The sequence below is a fragment of the Rutilus rutilus genome, assembly GCF_951802725.1.
Source record: "Rutilus rutilus genome assembly, chromosome: 8".
In the NCBI taxonomy this organism is placed as follows: domain Eukaryota; kingdom Metazoa; phylum Chordata; class Actinopteri; order Cypriniformes; family Leuciscidae; genus Rutilus; species Rutilus rutilus.
Genome location: NC_140222.1, coordinates 25,150,562 through 25,170,426, shown reverse-complemented (window position 1 = coordinate 25,170,426; position 19,865 = coordinate 25,150,562). Strand labels below are relative to the sequence as shown.

Sequence of the window (19,865 nt, the reverse complement as noted above, 5' to 3'; positions counted from 1 at the left end):
GTGGAGAAAGAGACTTCTGACTGCCAGTTTTGTGCGCCCAACACCCACTGGACCCCCCTCCCTTTGGCACAGATAGATAGATAGATAGATAGATAGATAGATAGATAGATAGATAGATAGATAAGTAACAGCAATAAATAAATAAAGAAGAAAGAAGAAACAAAGACTCTAGAAATTTGCACTTCATATTTAGCTCACACAGTAGGCTACAAAATGTTTGCAAAATCCTGATATAAAGGATTAAAAGAGGCTGTCTGTAAATGGGTGAAATTAGGTTTTGCACAACCACTCGATGTTGTCAACTGAATATAAATTATTCTCAACAAAAGCAAATTAATAACACACACTCACAGACTCAGACTCACATGGACTCTCTCTCTCTCTCTCTCTCTCTCTCTCTCACACACACACACACACACACACAAGAATGTAGCCTATTTAAAAGTCATGTTCACAATAATAGCAGCAACAGTTGACAAACCAATGATTATATTAACTCTCATTTTCAGAAACTGGATATTCGAAAACTTTGCAATCTTGCAAAGTTCAACTGTAATTTAGATCCAAACGTCTTAGTTATATCCTACTTGTCCTTCAAATTGTTGCTTTATTAGTACCCCAAGATCTGGTAGGGGTGGTGGTGTTGCTATGGTTTTTAAACAATCACTTAAAATAAACACTGTTTCTGTCCGGAGCTACTCGTCGTTTGAGGCACAGTGTGTAACCTCCTTTGCGCTATTCTGTGCTCTTATTTACAGGCCACCTAACTTTGCTGGGGCTTTTGTAAATGATTTTTCAGATTTTTTAACTTCTGTTGTTCCGTTGTATGACCATATGTTATTATTGGGTGATTTTAATGTGCATGTCTGCTGCCCTGGGCGTCCTGTGGTTGCTGAGTTTTGTAATGTCCTGGGGCCTCATTTATAAACGTTGCGTACGCACAAAAAAAGGCGTACGCCGCTCACTACGCAAAAATTGGTATTTATAAAACTTGACAGGAAAATGTGTGGTCCTTCACGCAAACTCTGACCCAGGCGTACGCACAAAAACGGGTGAAATGAGAAATGGCGACACCGTCGGCAGATGGAAGAAACACGTGAAAGTGTGTGAAAGTGTGTGAAACTGTAGACCGTTGTGTAAAGGAAATGGCAATACTGCCTTTCTAAATAACATGAAGACTTCACAAAGCAAGTCTTACAATTAACATCCTACACGAACACCCGTTTGATCGATCTGCAGTGTAAAATCAAACGAAGATTACAACAGAAATGCAAATTAACACATATTTGCAAAAAGAAAAGTGAAATATGTTCTGCAATAATGCATGCTATGCAATTCATCCTCATAACACATCTGTAGATTGTCAGATGCAATCAAATGGATGGTAATAAAATGCCATGATACCATCACAATGCGTAATGACGCACAATGGCTGATCTTGCGCTCTTAGAAGATGTGGCAAATGGAAGGATTCGAAGTGACAGCAAGAAGACTTTGATGTCCGACCATTTCTTTTTTATTTCGGCCACGATCCGAGGTTGTGAGGCTGCACATTAACGGCGTCTGCAACCTTTTGCCACTCAAGTGCCTTTTTGGCATTAGTAATGCCCACACTGTGCCCTCCAAACAACATTTTACTCCTCTTTTCCACCTCGCCAACGATAATTACTACTTCACATTGAGTGAAGTTACGTTTCTTGGTTTTCCTCTCTGTGTTTGCCATGATTTCGCAATCGATGAATATTAACTTGTGGGCGTTTCACGGACTATTTATGGGCAACTATGGGCGTGACATGAAACCGCAAAAGCTGCGCTACATTTAGAATTGATTGTGATTTATTAAGGGAAAACTGCGTAGGATGTGCGTGCGCACGGTTTTATAAATCCGAATATTTCTGTGCGTACGCACGTCCTATGTTTCATCCATACGCCACTTCTGACGCAAATCCTACGCAAAGTTTTATAAATGAGGCCCCTGGACTCATTTGGTTTTACTCAACATATGAATCAACCAACACATGTCCTAGGTCATACTCTTGATCTTATTATGTCATATGGGACCCTTGTAGATAATGTCTTATTCTCGCTTCATAAACTCACTCATTGCCTCTCAGTTTAGTGAGAAATATTTAGCTAATGCCGTTGAAGGATTGATCTTGAATGCTGAGTCCTCCATTGGGACTGACGATTTAATTAGTCTTTATTATGCATCCTGTTCTGATATTTTAGATTCTACTTTTAAGATAAAACAACCAAAGCAAAAATCTTACTATTGGCTGGATAATAACACTCGCTGTCTCAGACAGGCGTTTCGCAAAGCGTAGAGGAGATGGAAGCATGATCGTTTAACTGTATCTTTTGAGATTTTCAAAGAGTGTTTTGTAACCCAAGTCAAAATTGAGCTGATCAGAAAAAATAAACATAATTTGTAATAATTATATTCTCACTCAAAATGCTGAAATAAGTAGCATAATGTGTTGCCAAAGTCGTTCTGCTGTGCCATTAACATTAAAATAATTTAATTAACTATAATAATTAAAGCGTGATGTTTGTCATAAGGCGGGCTGAAATGGCGTCACTGAAATGAGACGCATAATTGCAGAGAGAGCACAAGCTTCAGTGGATCAAAAGTGTGATAAATTATTGATTTTGGAGTGGATGATAGTCGATTGCGAGCCCTGTAGAATCCGATGTGACTGATTAATTGTGTATTGAAATCCCCCGGATTTGGTCAGGTTTTTTTTTTGAGATTCGAGCTGTGATCCTGAGATGGCGAGCCTCCCAGCTGAAAGGTCCTAAAGAGACAAGAAAACCTGTGATTCGTCGAGTGATCAGTGCCTTATCTGATGTTACAAGTGGAATTCATCTTTAGTGGTATTTCTCAGCAATTACCTCAACACTGAGTATCATACAGAACTGATTGTTGCACTACAGACATTTTTGCACTACGCCATACCAAGATACTTTCACATTTGTTTGTATTCAAAGGACCATTTGTTTTGCACACAAACACGATTGTTCCATGGACTGAGAACTGTTTATCTACAGTGAATTACTGTTAAGTTTGTATTATTTTCAGTTAGATTTTTATTTTCTTGAAGTAATTGTTAATTGAATTGTAATTTCTTTTCTGGGTTAACGGTTCTAATTCAACTAAATTAATAAGAAACAAAGCTCCAAATACTATAATAAATTAGAACACAATAAATGACATAAAACTAAAATTGAATTTAAGTCTATTAAAAACAAATTTATATACAAAACCACAATTTAAATACCAAAGTAAATAAATATAATACGTATAGATATAATTCAATCAAGTAACCACAAAGGAGCTCAAACCCTAGATTTCTTAAAGAGAAAGAGACACTTCCATTGTTTTATACAATTTTATTGGTTATTGTTATTTCATTTCATTTTACATTCGGTTTCAAATTTCCTGCAAAGTAAAAGGAAACCATTTTGGTAAAAGTCATTTTCCTGGTCTGTCTGGTTTTTGTGTTAATGTGTTTTACCTCATTTTGCCCTCTGTAGCGAATCTAGAGTTCTGGTCCATAGCGTGTATCCTGCCATACAGGTTATACACATAGAAAGGGAGTAGCTACGGTGCACTATATAGCGCTACCTGTTACAGTAAGTGGCGAGCCAGCCAGGAGGGCATTGTAGTATTTTTTTTTTCTTCAAAAACCTTTAAAGACACGAGACCAGGATAATAACTTTACATTTCGAAGTAGTGCAAATAGTGTCAATATGGAGGTAGTTGAGCTTGAAAATATCATAATTGAAAACTCAGTGATAATTAGTGGACTCACAAACTCAGAACTTGATGAAGATCTGACTGATTTTCCAAACAAGTATGGTCATGTCCATAGACACCTTTCCATAGACGATCCCAAATCGCCTTACCATAGGGAAGTCATAGTAGAGCACAGCAGTTGTTCTGCATTAGTGGCTATTAAACCCTTGTTGCCTTACACTTTCAAGAGCCCACACAACGTTGCTTACCTCATAAGGCTTCTGTCAAGTGTCTATACGTCAGCAGTAACTGAGAATGCAACAAACCATTACTTTGCCGAACTGAAGAGAATAGCAAAGCTCAGTGGCAGATCTTTCGATGATATCTTGAAAGAGCAGCTTCACTCAAGTGCTGCCTCCGTTGCTGACAATCTGACGTATGCAAATGATCTTGAGTCGTCCCAAACGACTGATTCTTCATCTGACATTCCTTTTCCACCCAAGCGAACTGAAAATTCAGAAGGAAGACGAAATTCTGATACAGTCCACAGAGTGTCTACAGGAAGCCTTTCACCCACACTTGAGGCAAAGGATGTGAACCCACCTGAAGTCCAAAGAATGGTCGTTGAGCACATTGTGAAAAGTGATGGAGGTTCATCCCCTAGTGCATCGTTCAGACTAAGAGTGTTCTCAGGCAAAGTTCCTCGTCCTACTGGCGAAGTTGATTATGACACCTGGCGGAACAGTGTAGAGTTAATTCTTCAAGACCCTTCACTGTCTGACTTGTATCGATCTAGGAGTATCTTAGACAGCCTACTGCCGCCAGCATCTGAAATTGTCAAGAAGTTAGGTCCAAAAGCCTTACCTGTTGCTTACCTCGATATCTTGGACTCCGCTTTCGATACCGTAGAGGATGGTGATGACCTTTTCGCAAAGTTTCTGAATACGCTGCAAAACGCAGGTGAAAAGCCTACCTTGTACTTGTAACGGTTGCACACTAACCTTCTTAAGGTGATGAAAAGAGGTGGTATTCCTGCTGATGAAGTTGACCGACAACTTCTGAAACAATTCTGTCGGGGTTGTTGGGACGACACACTAATAGCAAACCTTCAGCTTGAGCATAAAAGGAACAGACCACCCCCATTCCCTGAGCAGCTCTTACAGTTGCGCAGTGAGGAGAGCAAACACTTTTCCAAAGAAAGCCGCATGAGTCAGATGACAAAGCTCAGAGTCCAAAAGAACCCAGAGCCAAAGAACAATCCAGGTAAAATGAAGCAGACAAGCATACAGTTTCCAAGAGAGAACCCTCCTACAGCTGATCACAAGCCGCATCACCGGCCCAGACCAGGCTATTGCTTTCAATGTGGTGAAGATGGGCATGTTGTTTCAATCCGCGAAAATGATCCAAACCTATCCCTAGTGACAGAGAAGAGGAAGCAATTGAAAGAATGCCAAGCCCTATGGGATAGTCAATATGGTCAGAGTGCCTCAGGAGCTTTAAACACCGTCCAGTCCTTGTAGCGATACGTACAAGGGCTGTCACTTGTCAAAGTCTCAAGAAGTCAGCGAATATGAGCAATTTAAAGTCCCATGGAAAATGGCGTCCAGTTGGTCTACCCAAAGGATTAATCGGCACGAAGTGCACTGCTCAAGTGAACATCGAGGGAAACCCTTGTCCTTGTCAACTCGACACAGGGTCTCAAGTGACAACCATTTCTCAGTCATTTTATGAGCAAAATCTGCCTGGATTAAGCATAACTTCTTTGGATAACCTGCTGGAAATAGAAGCAGCAAATGGTCAAACAGTACCTTACCTGGGTTATGTTGAGGTGAAAATCGCATTCCCAGAGACTTCCTTGGGTCTGACATTGAAGTTTCAACTCTTGCTTTGGTGATCCCAGAAACTGGTGGCACTGCTCAGCCAAAGGTGTTAATAGGCACAAATACTTCGGATCTTGCATATGACAAGTACCTTGAAACGAATTATTCAGTTTGTCAAGCTGTTCCATTTGGCTACAGAGCTGTGATTCAGACCATCGAGCACAGACGCCAGCAGAAAGTAAACAGTAGCATAGGAATCGTTAGGCTCCCTGATGTTATTCCTACTGTTGTTCCTGCGGGTCAAAATGTCATTCTGGAAGGAGTGGTGAGTGTAAGAGGACAAGTAATAGAAAAATGGGCTGTGATGGAGCCTCCTTCATGTTCACCCTTTCCTGGAGGACTGCTAGTTGCTAGTTGCTTACTAAACTTACCTCAGCATCCATCACGCAAGGTTCCAGTGGTGTTAAAGAACGAAACAGAACATGACATTATCATCCCTGGCAAGAGTGTGATTGCAGACATTCATGCTTTGCAAAAAGTAATGTCACACAATCTGTGTGGGGATGTCACCACAAGACGGGCGCGTGTATGACGTCACTGAAATGAGACGCATAATTGCAGAGAGAGCACAAGCTTCACAGATCGCGAGTGAAATCAAAGTGGATCAAAAGTATGATAAAGGATTGATTTTGGAGTGGATGATAGTCGATTGCGAGCCCTGTAGAATCCGATGTGACTGATTAATTGTGTATTGAAATCCCCCGGATTTGGTCAGGTTTTTTTTGAGATTCGAGAATAAGCTGTGATCCTGAGATGGCGAGCCTCCCAGCTGAAAGGTCCTAAAGAGACAAGAAAACCTGTGATTTGTCGAGTGATCAGTGCCTTATCTGATGTTACAAGTGGAATTCATCTTTAGTGGTATTTCTCAGCAATTACCTCAACACTGAGTATCGTACAGAACTGATTGTTGCACTACAGACATTTTTGCACTACGCCATACCAAGATACTTTCACATTTGTTTGGATTCAAAGGACCATTTGTTTTGCACACAAACACGATTGTTCCATGGACTGAGAACTGTTTATCTACAGTGAATAGACCCCTTTTCAGTTGGTAAACATGGTGACGTTTTTTTGTGGGCGGAGCTTAGGTGGTGGCAGAACGATCCCTCTGGCCGCTTCACTAACGTTAGTTTGCAAGTTTTGTTAGCTTGTTTTTTAACAATGACTGGAGAAAATCCGATTTGATCTTAATGTTCAAGGTCACTCACTGTCCAGGACCGCGATTGTTATTTGCAAAAGTAAATTTTAACGGACATCCCAGATTGGCTGACCCGGCATACACGCTCATTCAATGGATGGACGATCTATAAATGTAGTAAATGGTCACAAGACTTGTGTGGTAGCCTACGATCCGCAGTTCTGCTTAGCCAGCGCCAAGGCCAGACAGAAGACGACAATGTAAAGAGTGACATTACAATTTTAATTTTAATGATGTGAATATTTTCTAGTAATAAAAATTCCAGATACAGCATATTCATTTTTTAACTATGTATTTGTACTTTCTTACCAGGTTCTTCAAAAAGTCTAGTCACAATCAATCAAAACAATGTATACAATCATAGATGATTCACAAATAATCACAATAATTGAAAAAACTTTATGCGATACAATTTCAAATTGGAGCCTGTACTCCGTCGATTCTTGCACCCAACAACACAACAAGATGACAATTAATAACAATAATAATAATTTAAGCTCCTTATTATGTAGCTGAATCTGTGCTGGTTTGTATTGGCCGCCTCCAGTTTTCCCTTTGTTTTGCCACCAGCTAACGCCGTGACATAATTGTGACGTCGGCTCGAAATTGGTCTATTACTGTTTAAGTTAAGTTTGTATTATTTTCAGTTAGATTTTTATTTTCTTGAAGTAATTGTTATTTGAATTGTATTTTCTTTTCTGGGTTAACGGTTCTAATTCAACTAAATTAATAAGAAAAAAAGCTCCAAATACTATAATAAATTAGAACACGAGAAATGACATAAAACTAAAATTGAATTTAAGTCTATTAAAAACAAATTTATATACAAAACCACAATTTAAATACCAAAGTAAATAAATATAATACGAATAGATATAATTAGGTCAAGTAAGGAGCTCAAACCCTAGATTTCTTAAAGAGAATGAGACAATTCCATTGTTTTATAAAATTTTATTGGTTATTGTTATTTCATTTCATTTTACATTCATTTTCAAATTTCCTGCAAAGTAAAAGGAAACCATTTTGGTAAAAGTAATTTTCCTGGTCTGTCTGATTTTTGTGTTAATGTGTTTTACCTCATTTTGCCCTCTGTAGCGAATCTAGAGTTCTGGTCCATAGTGTGTATCCTGCCATACAGGTTATACACATAGAAAGGGAGTAGCTACGGTGCACTATATAGCGCTACCTGTTACAGTTTGGTTAAGTTTCAGAGTGCTGTAAAGTCAGCTAGATCAAAATATTTCTCTGATTTAATTGCTAAACACTGTCATAGACCTAAGATTTTATTTTCCGTGATAAATTCTGTAATTAGTCCAAGGTCTCAATTTCATGGGGAACCCTCGGATTTTTAACGTTTTTTGCTAATAAAGTGTTAGCGATTCGTTCATCCTTCACTTTACAGTCTTCGAATTCGTTTGCTAGCCCGTTTTTTTTTTTTTTCATAATTTTGGCCATGTCTCTTTAATGGAACTTTGTGAAGTGGTTAACAACATGAAGATAACTATCACCACGCTTGATGTTATACCTTCTGATATTTTAAAAGCGACTTTTCCTATAATTGGTCCCAGTATCCAAGCGTTGATAGTTCCGAATAGTTTTAAGCATGCGGTTGTTCAGCCTTTGCTTAAGAAACAATGTTTGGATGAGGGTTGCTTTAATAATTTTAGGCCTGTCTCTAAGCTATCATTTTTATCAAAACTCTTAGAAAAAGTGGTGCTGTCTCAATTGCACTCGTTTTTAAATGCTGCAAATTTACTAGAACCTTTTCAATCTGGTTTCACTGCCCATCATAGTACAGAGTCTGCATTGTTAAAAGTGTTTAACGACATTTTACTTGCAGTTGACGCCTGTAAAAATGCTGTATTGATCCTACTTGATCTTTCGGCTGCCTTTGATACTGTAGACCATAGTGTTCTAATTTGGCGTTTAGAGCATTTTTTTTGGTATCAAGGGTATGGCCATACAGTGGTTTAGATCATATCTTAAAGACAGGTTTTTTTCAGTGGAGATAGGTACATTTTCTTCATCTTCTGCACCAATAATTAGTGGAGTTCCTCAGGGCTCTATTTTGGGCCCCCTTCTTTTTAACTTGTATATGCATCCATTGGCGGATATTATTAGGAAGCACAATGTTTCGTTTCATTTTAATGCAGACGATTCACAGCTGTACATACCGTTAAAAGCTGGCGATTCAATTCAACCTTTGTTGGAATGCATCGGGGACATTAATAAATGGTTAGACCTTAACTTTCTCCAAATTAATGAGGACAAAACGGAAACAATTGTTTTTGGTTCCCCAAAATTGAGTAGTAGTAGCCTATTATTAAGGATGTCGCTATCACGCTGATGTAAATTCAAGTGTTTGTTTGTTTGTTTTTAGTTAGTTATTTGATGCTATAAAACGGTGGTGTGACGTCATGACTGACAGCTGTGATTGACAGGTTCTCTGAGCGAAGTAGTCACTGAAGCACCAACAGACTTTTTTTCGGGATCTTCGGAGGACTGAGGAGATTGGAGCTTTAATTTTAATATCTAAATTTCTATAATTAATTATTTCACACCGAGAGTGAGGGTGGGGCCTTGATTTCGCGGCTTTACTTCCTGCTCACTACTGCGCAGGTCTGGTCCCGAAATCGCTACTGCGCAGACTCAAGCCCCAAGATGTCAGCGCCACAAATTTTTTTTTTGCAGGGTGGTAGGGGAAGACTCATGAATATTCATTAGGGAACTCATCCCTGATTGGCTTGCCGATACTCCAATGTTCTGAGAAGCCATGGTAACCCCAAACAATGAGATATCAGATCGCTGCGTGTCACCCATAGACAGTAAAAGAAATGGACACAGCGACCCCGTTGGATTCAACGGAGAAAAGTGAAGCAAATTAGAAGCACTCACTTCCTGATGGCTGACCGTACTGTGCAGACTCAAACTGAGCTTGACGACGTAGATGTGACGTGAGCAACCTGTCTGTCTTCTAGTAGCTGTGCCAAGAGAAATATGAATCATTCCCTTACGAAACTTGCAGAGACGGAGAGTGTGAGTAGGAGGTGTCCATAAGCTAGGAGCAGGAGCAACTTTTGCTAAGTATTCTGATCCACGCCTCCAGCCTCCACGTTCCCCCGATTGCCCGAGAGCTTCTCCTCCTGTCCATACGGTAATTTCTCTACTGTGCGACAGAGAGCCGCGTGGTTATGACGCAATCGTTAGCCTATTTTTACAAAAACTGCATAACGTAAGATACAAGGTAATGGAGCCTTTTATACATTTTCGTGTTTCTTTAGAAATAAATAATGGACAAAATGGAGTCTTAAACGCCTCAGATGTGAAGTTATTCGCTACCAAAGTGACGCCAAAATGAATGGGAGTCAATGGAATGCTAACAGCAGGTGGGGGTCTGCTAATCAATGGCGGCACCCGGGGAAGCTTCAGTTTCCGGCTGAAAGCTTCCCCCTTGGTGTCACCAGAGGTGGGGACATTCCGAGAGGGATTGTGATTGACCTACATGATTAATGTTATTAATTTAAGTGGATTAGCGGTGAAAATCACGAATGCAAATGGTTATAGGAATATAGTATAGTAGGCATAATGACATGGGATGCAGTTCTAATGTTGTGCTAATTGCATGGGATCACGGTCAAAATATAGGCTATCACACCAGAAATCATGTAATTGTAGCAAACCATGAATAATTATTATATTATGGTAGTCTTTTCTCTCTGTTTTGCATGCGTCATCATCATCATTATTATAATTTATTTATTTTTGGCTCTTGTCACAGTGTATACTTAACCTGAATTAGCACTGTTCATAGAGGTACGGTAGGCAACACCATTAGGATCATGTAACACAAAAAAACAAAAATAAATTCTTTATGATACAGGAATCCGTGTATCATTCGTTCAGTCGTTTTTTATTTCATATTGAAAGTAGAAAAAAATAGAAAACGGTTCCTTTTTCGATTTTTAATTTTTTCCAAAAAAACGAAAAACAAGAATTCAGCTTGATTTTTCACTTTTCGTTCTGAGGTAGAAAAATGAATGAACAGCTTGAATATTCGATTTCTACACGTGGGCGGGAATGAAACGACCCTTTTCTCTGATTTGTCAGCCGAAGATCAAACTGTCCCGTCATCAGTTCTTCCTCAGTTCTGCACTGCAGAATAAGAGTCCTCCGTTGTGTGGATTCTTAACGCGTTTATTGCAACTTTTTCATATTTTTTCCATCAACCAGACTAACGAATGTCTCGACACAACCCGTACTAGGGAATAGACTAGACAGGGCTTTCTTCTTTGTAGATTCACCTGCTTAGCATCAGCTAGTTATGCAGGGTAAATGACGGCTGTTAGCCTACCATGGTGTCCTCGCCCAGTTTTTTTTTTTAAATAATAAATGAAGATATAAATTAATATAATTAGTTGTAAATTAAATATTTTTTAACACTAATACAAAAAGAAAAGAATAATGCATTGACTAGCCTATATAATAGGCCTATATTAACGTAAACGCATGAATTGTCATTCAGACTGACTAACAACCGGAGAACAGAGGAACAACAGAGATATTAAAATACATACTCTTCTGAGTTTTATAATGTAGGCCTTGTGTTTTATTCAAATTTATTAATTTATATCCCAAAGATGTGCGCTTGTGCGCAGTCCACCGGGTCATGTTGAGAGGGAAGCAAACGCATTTTATTATTAGCCTATTCAGAAATAGTGTAAAAGACCGGTAAATAAAATACAACATTAACATTATAAACACTATTAATAACATATAGGCTATGTCTATGCGTATTTTACTTCCCCTTACTGTAGCCTATGTCAAATCTTTAAATGAGGCTATTCAGAAAACAACAAGAATGAAAAATAAGTAGCCACGTAGCCTATAATACAAATATAACCTAATAGCTTATAAAAATAGCCTATTGTGTCCTTTATTATAAACAACATTTAACCTATTTTAAAAGCCAAGCCTAAACAAATGTATTTGAATCGAAACTGAAACTGTACCGACGTTGGTTTCGCGCATCTCTCATTCGGTCCAAAGTTTCCATATTTGCAATGTAACATTTGGATGCTAACTAGTAATGTAAAGAAGGCTTTATACTTCAGCCGAGTCCCATATACACGTATAGGCTAAATCATCATCTTCACAGCAAGGGAAATGAGTTTGGAATAACAGCAACTAGGACTGTGCGGCACAGCCTTTATATTGTAGGCTACAACAGACCAATTAAATTAAGCAGAATAACTTTTTATATATTTGGTTGACTGTGTTTTATTTTAATAATGAACAGGCTGCAATGTCAAGTTAGCAATGCCAGAAGTGAACTGATAATAGCCTAGATGTTGTGTGAGCGAGCGATGCGCCAGCGCCATCACTTGGATTTATTGCTCAGCAGGGGAAATAACTTAATATTCTGTCGTTTAATAATCTGTCATTTGAAACAGTACAATGTATTTGTGTACATTCAAAATGACTACAAAATGTCATGCCTTTGAAAAATAAAGAAAACAACATGATGCGCTGCTTTAGCGCGTCTCGGTCTCTTTAGATCTTTCTGGCGCTCACCAAAAATGAACCAAAATAGAGTGAATAGCCTTCTGACGCACCTACTTTTCAAAGTCAACATTTAGATTATTTGAAGTAAAATGCATTATATAGTCACGTAGGAATAAAACACAGCGTGGTTCATGGTAAAAAATTAATAAAAAAACGTGACTTTACAGTTCGGAAAATAGGAAAATAGCAAACCCCTGGCACTTGAGAACTCTGGTCTACAAAGAAGCCCTGTCTAGTCTATTCCCCAGTACGGGTTGTGTCGAGCCATTCGTTAGTCTGGTTGATGGGAAAAAATATGAAAAAGTTGCAATAAATGCGTTAATCCACACAACGGAGGACTCTTATTCTGCAGTGCAGAACTGAGGAAGAACTGATGACGGGACAGTTTGATCTTTGGCTGACAAATCAGAGGAAAGGGGCGTTTCATTCCCGCCCACGTGTAGAAATCGAATATCCAAGCTGTTTATTCATTTTTCTACCTCAGAACGAAAAACGAAAAATCAAGCTGAATTCTTGTTTTTCGTTTTTTTGGAAAAAATGAAAAATCGAAAAAGGAACCGTTTTCAATGTTTTCTACTTTCAATATGAAATAAAAAACGACTGAACGAATGATACACGGATTTACAGGGAATAATCTTAGTTTCGTTTTTATTTTGTTACCATAAGATCAGCAGACATCACTGGGTTTTAATTTGAGGTATAAAAACCTGACGATACATATCGTGACATAGCCTACACATATTGAAACATAATATTATATTTATTCATATAACATAAATTGCATTATTTTCTTAATTTCTAAGTCAATAAAGTGTATGCTACATTAATAAATGTAGTGTAAATGTAGTAATGAAACAAACTTCCATTCAAAAGTTTGGGGTCAGTAGTTTTTCAAAACAAATGAATACTTTCATTCAGCAAGGAAGCAATAAATTGATTAAAATTGACAGTAAAGACTTTAACATTGTTTAAAAAAAAAAAAAAATCTATTTAAAAAATCTATATGAATATGAACTTTCTGTTCAAAGAATCCTTTAAAAAAACTATCACAGTTTCCCAAAAAATATTAAGCACCACAACTGCTTTCAACATTGATAATAATAATAATAATAATTGTTATGCTGAAAATATATATTTGCATCACAGATTTTTTTTTTATTATATATATGTCCAAATAGAAACTGTTATTTAAAATTGTAATAATATATCACAATACTGTTGTTTATACTGTATTTTTGATCAAATAAATGCAGGCTGGGTGAGCATAAGAGACTTATTTCAAAAACATTTAAAAATCCCAACTTTTGATCGTTAGTGTAGGCTACAATATATTTCAGAATATATTTGCTCACTATTAATTAAATTGGTTGTTAAATACTAAGCCATTAAAAGGTTATTAGAAGATGAATCACATATGTCTGATCAAATAATCAAATATCAAATGAAACTTACCTTGGCCTATACCTTCATGAATGTGTCTCTCTTGTCACGAAAGACGGACGCGATGTCAGTTTTCTCTATCACTCTGGGCAATGTGTCAAGGCGAGCCAATCAGGGATGAGTTCCCTAATGAATATTCATGAGTCTTCCTCTACCACCCTGCAAAAAAAACAAAATAAAATAGAAATTCGCTATCGCGAAACTGGCGGCTTCAGTTCTCACCAATAGAAGATAGCGAAGGGGCGTCGTCCCTATTTTTTTTTACAGTCTATGATACAGACAGATACAAACTCAAACTCCCAGTCTGAAGTAAGCGTTATATCGTTGAGTCGCTAGGAGGCGCGATTTGGTCATTTCACATAACATATTACATGAAGATGACATTACACCGCTTCTCCACTAGATGGCAATACAAAGCAAATATAGTGCTTTTACCCGCAACTGGCGAGCAGAAGGAATAAAACAAACATGCTGTCATGTTATGCAGTACACGTTCACTTTGGAGTGACAGCTAAACGTCTAACGTTATAAAGAAACATGGCTGGGAACATAAAAGATAAAGAAGCATATCAACGCCTGAACTTCCTCTATCAGGTCAGTGAGATTTTCTATCAGATCTATATATTTTTTTCTTTATCTCCAAACATTCTCTTGATGTTTTCCCGATCCCAGGCTGCTCACTGCGTTTTGGCTCAAAATCCAGAGAATATTGAACTAGCAAGATTTTACTGCTTCACTCAGAAGACCATCTCCAAACGACTGGTGCTCAGACAGTGAGTAGTTTCTCATTAATAATGTGGATTGTATATAAACTAATATCAGTGATGGAGCTTCAACAAGGAATGATGATTTTTTTCTTGACAGAGATCCATCAGTGAAGAGAACCATTTGCAAGAAATGCTGCACTTTACTGGTACCAGGTGTCACATCCACTGTAAGACAAAAAAGTAAGGCTATCTATCTATCTATCTATCTATCTATCTATCTATCTATCTATCTATCATAACAATGATATTAAATCTTAATATTGAAGGAGGACCAAGACGGCAACGTAAGACTATTGTACGATGTTTAAGTTGTGGACTGACCAAACGGTTCCCAAACAACCCTAAATATAAATTGTGGGTGGATCAACCGGAGGCTCAGCTAGAAAACCAGACATCACAAGGTAAAGATGATCACCGGCTGTCTTTGAACTGTCTTCAGTTTCGATTAAAAGTGTGTGATTTCCAAGAATGTCCAACCTAGAAAGACCTCCATTAGTATTTCTGTTCATTTCAATAGCGATTGCTTGGCTGACTCACTCAGGACAATCACTATTTTTTTTTTAGCCAATCACCGGAGCTGTTTGTGACATGTGACTGTCAAGCTACATTAGAAGTTGAGGAAAAAATATCCATTTGATGTCTATTTTACGCCTTTAAACATCCTCAGTTTATTTGTTGCTTAGAAAAAAAGAACAAATTGGTGTGAAAAATAGCATTTCCGAGTAGGCCTATCCTTTCATAGCACGGAAAGCTGAGCTAGCATTCTAATCAGCTAATGAAATCATATCCTAATCTATCAGCTTAATGTTACTGGTATGTTAGAATAGCTAACCTGTGAGCTAAAAAAAGAACAACAAATGCTAAAAACAAAACAAATTCCTTTTTGTAGCAGTGAAAGCTAAGATAACATGCTAATCTATCAAGTGAATCTGTTACTGGTATGTTACAATAACAGCTAATCAGTTAGAAGTAACAAAGCTAATCGGCTAACAAAAGAAAACAGTGTCGTTTTAAGCTAACAAGCTAATCGGCTAATAATTTAGCTGGTTCTCAACAAATATTCCCAGTTGTAACAGTGAAATCAATACGTAGGTGCGTTCAATTCGACTGTAAGTGGACTTCACAGGGTATTTCGCCATCATAAGTGAGATTCCAATCCGAAGGGAGCGAACATGTTCAGTTCAAAGGGAATAAGGGAACATCGATACAACACTTCACAGGCAGTGGAGAGCGAAAATCACCTGTCTGAACTAACCATAGAGGAGAGCCATTCAAAGAGATTTTAAATGGCTCTGAGTTTATGTATGTATTTGAGTGTTCATAAATATTGTTATTATTATACAAACTAGAGTATTTATGAATGGTTACGGCGATGAGTGTTACATTTGCAAAGTCTATTGTATGAATATGTAAACAAATTAAAAGTGTTGAGAAGCAGCTGAGGCGCTGTCATTTATTCTGTTTTACTTTAAAGGCACACTGTGCCATGTCTGTTTTTCTCAAACGGCGACCCCTAGAGTCGCTGTGGAGTACTTGTATTTAACGTTACCGTCGTAAATACCACTCACGCAGAACCATCTCTGCACTCTTCCGACCGCGCTTTCTTCGTTTTCTTCGTCGACTCTGCCATGATTCACGTCTGAAATGCGTGCTAGTGTCTTCCATAGAGGCTGCTTCATATGTTGTTGATGTAAGTGACGTCATGTTGTAAAGCAAGTCGTAATTCTCGCGAGATTTGTCGGCGCGCCACCTCTCGAACCTGCATTGCTGGTTTTGCCAGCGGCGTCCCCCCCCCCGCTTTGCTATCGGGATGATTCGCCCTACTACGAGTTTGTTTTCCAGCTAAATGATTTCGAAGTAGGGCTGTCAAAATTGCTCAAAAATGACGTTCGAATATTCCCTCTAAAAAACACGAATATTCGAACATCTGGTTGCGCATTTTGTCAATGACGCGCATTACGTCAATAACAGGACAAATTAATACAAAGAGACATAACTACTTGTATAGGTAGTTTATTTAAGTTTAAACATATTTGACAACGTATTACCTACACAAAAACAAGTAAATCACCTGATGGCCAAGACCGCAGACCTCACTCTCGCTCGCTCGCTCACTCGCAGGCACTCTCTCTCTCGCCCTCACGCTGCGTTCACACCAAACGCGAATAGAGCGTCTGGCGCGAGTGATTTCAATGTTAAGTCAATGTAAAGACGCGTTTACGCGCGTCCGGGGGTCTTGCGGCACGAATGAGGCGTCACGCTCTCCGCGCGTCAATTTCGCTTCAAACTTTTGCTTTTGACGCGCGAATGGATTCAAAATGTTCAAGAGTCCAACTAGACGCGGTAGACGCGAATCCGACATTGAACGCTCCGAGCGAGCTGTGCTGTGGTAAACATAGAACTTTTCCTTGACATGAAACGGTAAATAATCAAACCAGTGGAAGCCTGCAGTGCATGAAACTGCTGTATCTAACCTACCTTATTCATGCAATATCTATTCAGTCAGTACAGTAGCCTACACTTTAGTAATGTTTCTGTTTAACGTTAACGCCTTCTTCCTGTGACCTGTCCCCACTCGCAAAGCAGACAGCCGCGCCTCTACTACCGTGGGCGTTTTTCCACAATCGAATATTAATTTTCACATTCGAAATTCTGTTTTTTAAAACTATTCGAATATATATTCGAATTTAGAATATTCGTTGACAGCCCTATTTCGAAGCTGTTATATTAAGGTACACATCTTGCATAGTGTGTCTTTAATTACCTCAGGAATGTTTACTATGCAGCTGGGAAAGAAAGCGCACGAGATGAGACCGTTACAATCATTAACAACACATTTATACATAGTTAACCAAATCAAAATTGTAAATACAGTACAGCTTCAAATATGTTATTAGTTTATTAAAGTCAAGTAGTCCATCGAATAAACAAATAAAACTAAACTAATACAATATTTTTTTATTATTTATTAGATACTGTGTTTTGTATATGTATAGGCCTATGATATGATTTTAAATTTGAAAGTAAAGTAAATAACAATATTTATTTATTTATTTATTTATGTTATATCATAATCTGCGTGACCTCGTCTTTGCCTTTCTTTGATGATGTTGCAGGGCATTCCAAATGAGCAACAATTGTCAGCGAAGTCCACTTCCACTGATATACCGTGTTAAGGGAGTAGGGAGCAGTGAACACTGCTTAGGGACCCTGTCAATCGGGACGCACCTTATGAGAGCAGGCTAATCAGTAATTGTATGTTTACACTTGCAGGTTAACTGACTATCTGTATGCTAACAGCCTAACGTATGTTAAACTAATCGGGTAACTTATTAGCTTGTGAGGAACAGGAAAAAACAACAACAAATGTTTATTTGAATATTTATAGCTAAGACAACATGCGTCATAAGCAATTTTGTACAATTGACACCATACATTTTTTAGCATTTTATCTTCTAATATCGCAAATGCACACCATATATACACTATCTTTATTGTTATGTCTACAGTTGCTGGTCCTTCATCCAAGTCCACAACCCAAGGGAAGAAATCGGATATTTCAAGTGGCTCAGCGTCCACAACAGCGAAGAATTCGTCTGCAGCTCAAACAAATCTGACTAAACCTTCATGACACTCACTTTATGAGACTGTACACATACATTAATATGGCTGGTTCAACAAAGTGGACGTTTTTTAATTATTATTATTTTAGTTTTTTTGTTAAAGTTTTGCAGCCTTTAGATTTATAAATCCAGTTTTTATTTTCCTGACAGAATGTGCAATATGGTTTTCCTTCCGCATTGAATGGATGTTTTGAATTGCAATAAAGTATTCGTACTGTAAAAGGCTGATTTACATTGCTAATGACTTTTTATCCTGTACTTTTTTTTTTTTTTTTTTTGGCATGCTATATCATTGAACTCTACACGACTTCCTTCTAAAGACGCATTTGCTTTTATCACCCGGAGCGTTTGGAAACCTGGTGGGAATTCAGTTGACTACATAAAAATTGATTGATCTACTGTTGCTAAATTAACCAAATCCATGTGGATATTTCACTTAGATACGCTCCGCAAACTTATTAGTAACTTTTAATGCTTCATGTTTCGATTTGTTTAAAAAAAATAATAAAAAAAATAATTCACCGAACCTTTAAAGCCTTAGGCTAGTGATTTTTCCAGTCAGTTGATCTCTGATAGTCTCTTGATCTCAGGGTCGCACATATATCCCATGCTGGGCTTAAAGGTTTTGATATTTGAAGTTTCTGATGAGAGAAAAAAAAAAGGCTTCTCTTTGCGCAGCGCGCAATGCGTGTTCATGAATTATTCAAATTTGCGAGCACGACCTCTACATGTATCACGCTTCAAATCTTGGATGCTCAATTCCTGTTGCATATTCATGATATCCTTCACCCTGGCGATAATTTATAAGTGATATAAAGATATTTACACATGTATGAGCGTAACTCAGTCGGTGCTGATGTTGTTAATTGGATGGGATATGGATCTTGTCTAAACGCATTACAACAGCGCGGCCCCAAGGATATGCATCTATGGGATGTCAATACGGCAAACACGGAAAGTACCACCATGAGGCTTCATCTAAGCCAAAGAACCCCTCCCACTTCCTCGAATTAGAGAACTGAATCAATTGCCCTGAAGGCCAGAACGAGATGCATACGAAGACAGGATTTAATTCAATTTGCATCGCATAATGTCAGTGGGAGTGCATTAGAAATTAAAATCGTGTGGTTGAGGGATTGCGCTAAATGGATAAGTCCACAGGCTCGCTGTATGGAAGAGCATCAGAGGTAAAAAGAAAGGTCAAATAGAGATCTAGATGAAGTGGGTGGTTTATTACACAGTACATTCTCATATCCCAATGATATTGATTTAAAAAAAAAAAAAATTTGTCGAGAAATGTGACCTGCATATATTTTCTTGATACTAATGGTTTGTAGCAGCTGTGGAATGTTAATAAAAAATCCAATCGAGATGCATCCATGCTTGCACGTATCGGTCACTTTACAAACGCCTCTGAATGTGTCTCACCCAACGAGACCAGATTCGTTTATAAAGAACTTTATTGACCTTCGAGTGGGATTTTAGAAATGACTGTTATGCTAATATTAATAAACAACATTTATACTGCAGCATGCTTTGATATGTTAGCACATATGTGATATTCACTGTAAACGTCAGTAATGCCACCGGTAGCCTATCCCCTGCAGGGTGCATATTGCCAATATATACTGTAGTGTTGGTGCATGAATTTTTCAT

The 19,865-nt window shown here is 38.1% G+C and overlaps 1 protein-coding gene across 1 annotated transcript; it reads left to right on the top strand.

Annotated features, from left to right (window-relative positions):
- The first annotated feature begins 14,269 nt into the window (after positions 1 to 14,269).
- On the top strand, positions 14,270 to 18,435 carry rpp21 (ribonuclease P subunit p21). The gene is made up of 5 exons (XM_084415845.1): positions 14,270 to 14,413; positions 14,492 to 14,592; positions 14,684 to 14,766; positions 14,853 to 14,987; positions 18,096 to 18,435. The coding sequence occupies exons 1-5, from the start codon at positions 14,357 to 14,359 to the stop codon at positions 18,215 to 18,217; spliced, it is 498 nt and encodes a 165-aa protein (XP_084271971.1). The 5' UTR covers positions 14,270 to 14,356; the 3' UTR covers positions 18,218 to 18,435.
- Positions 18,436 to 19,865: the final 1,430 nt, after the last annotated feature.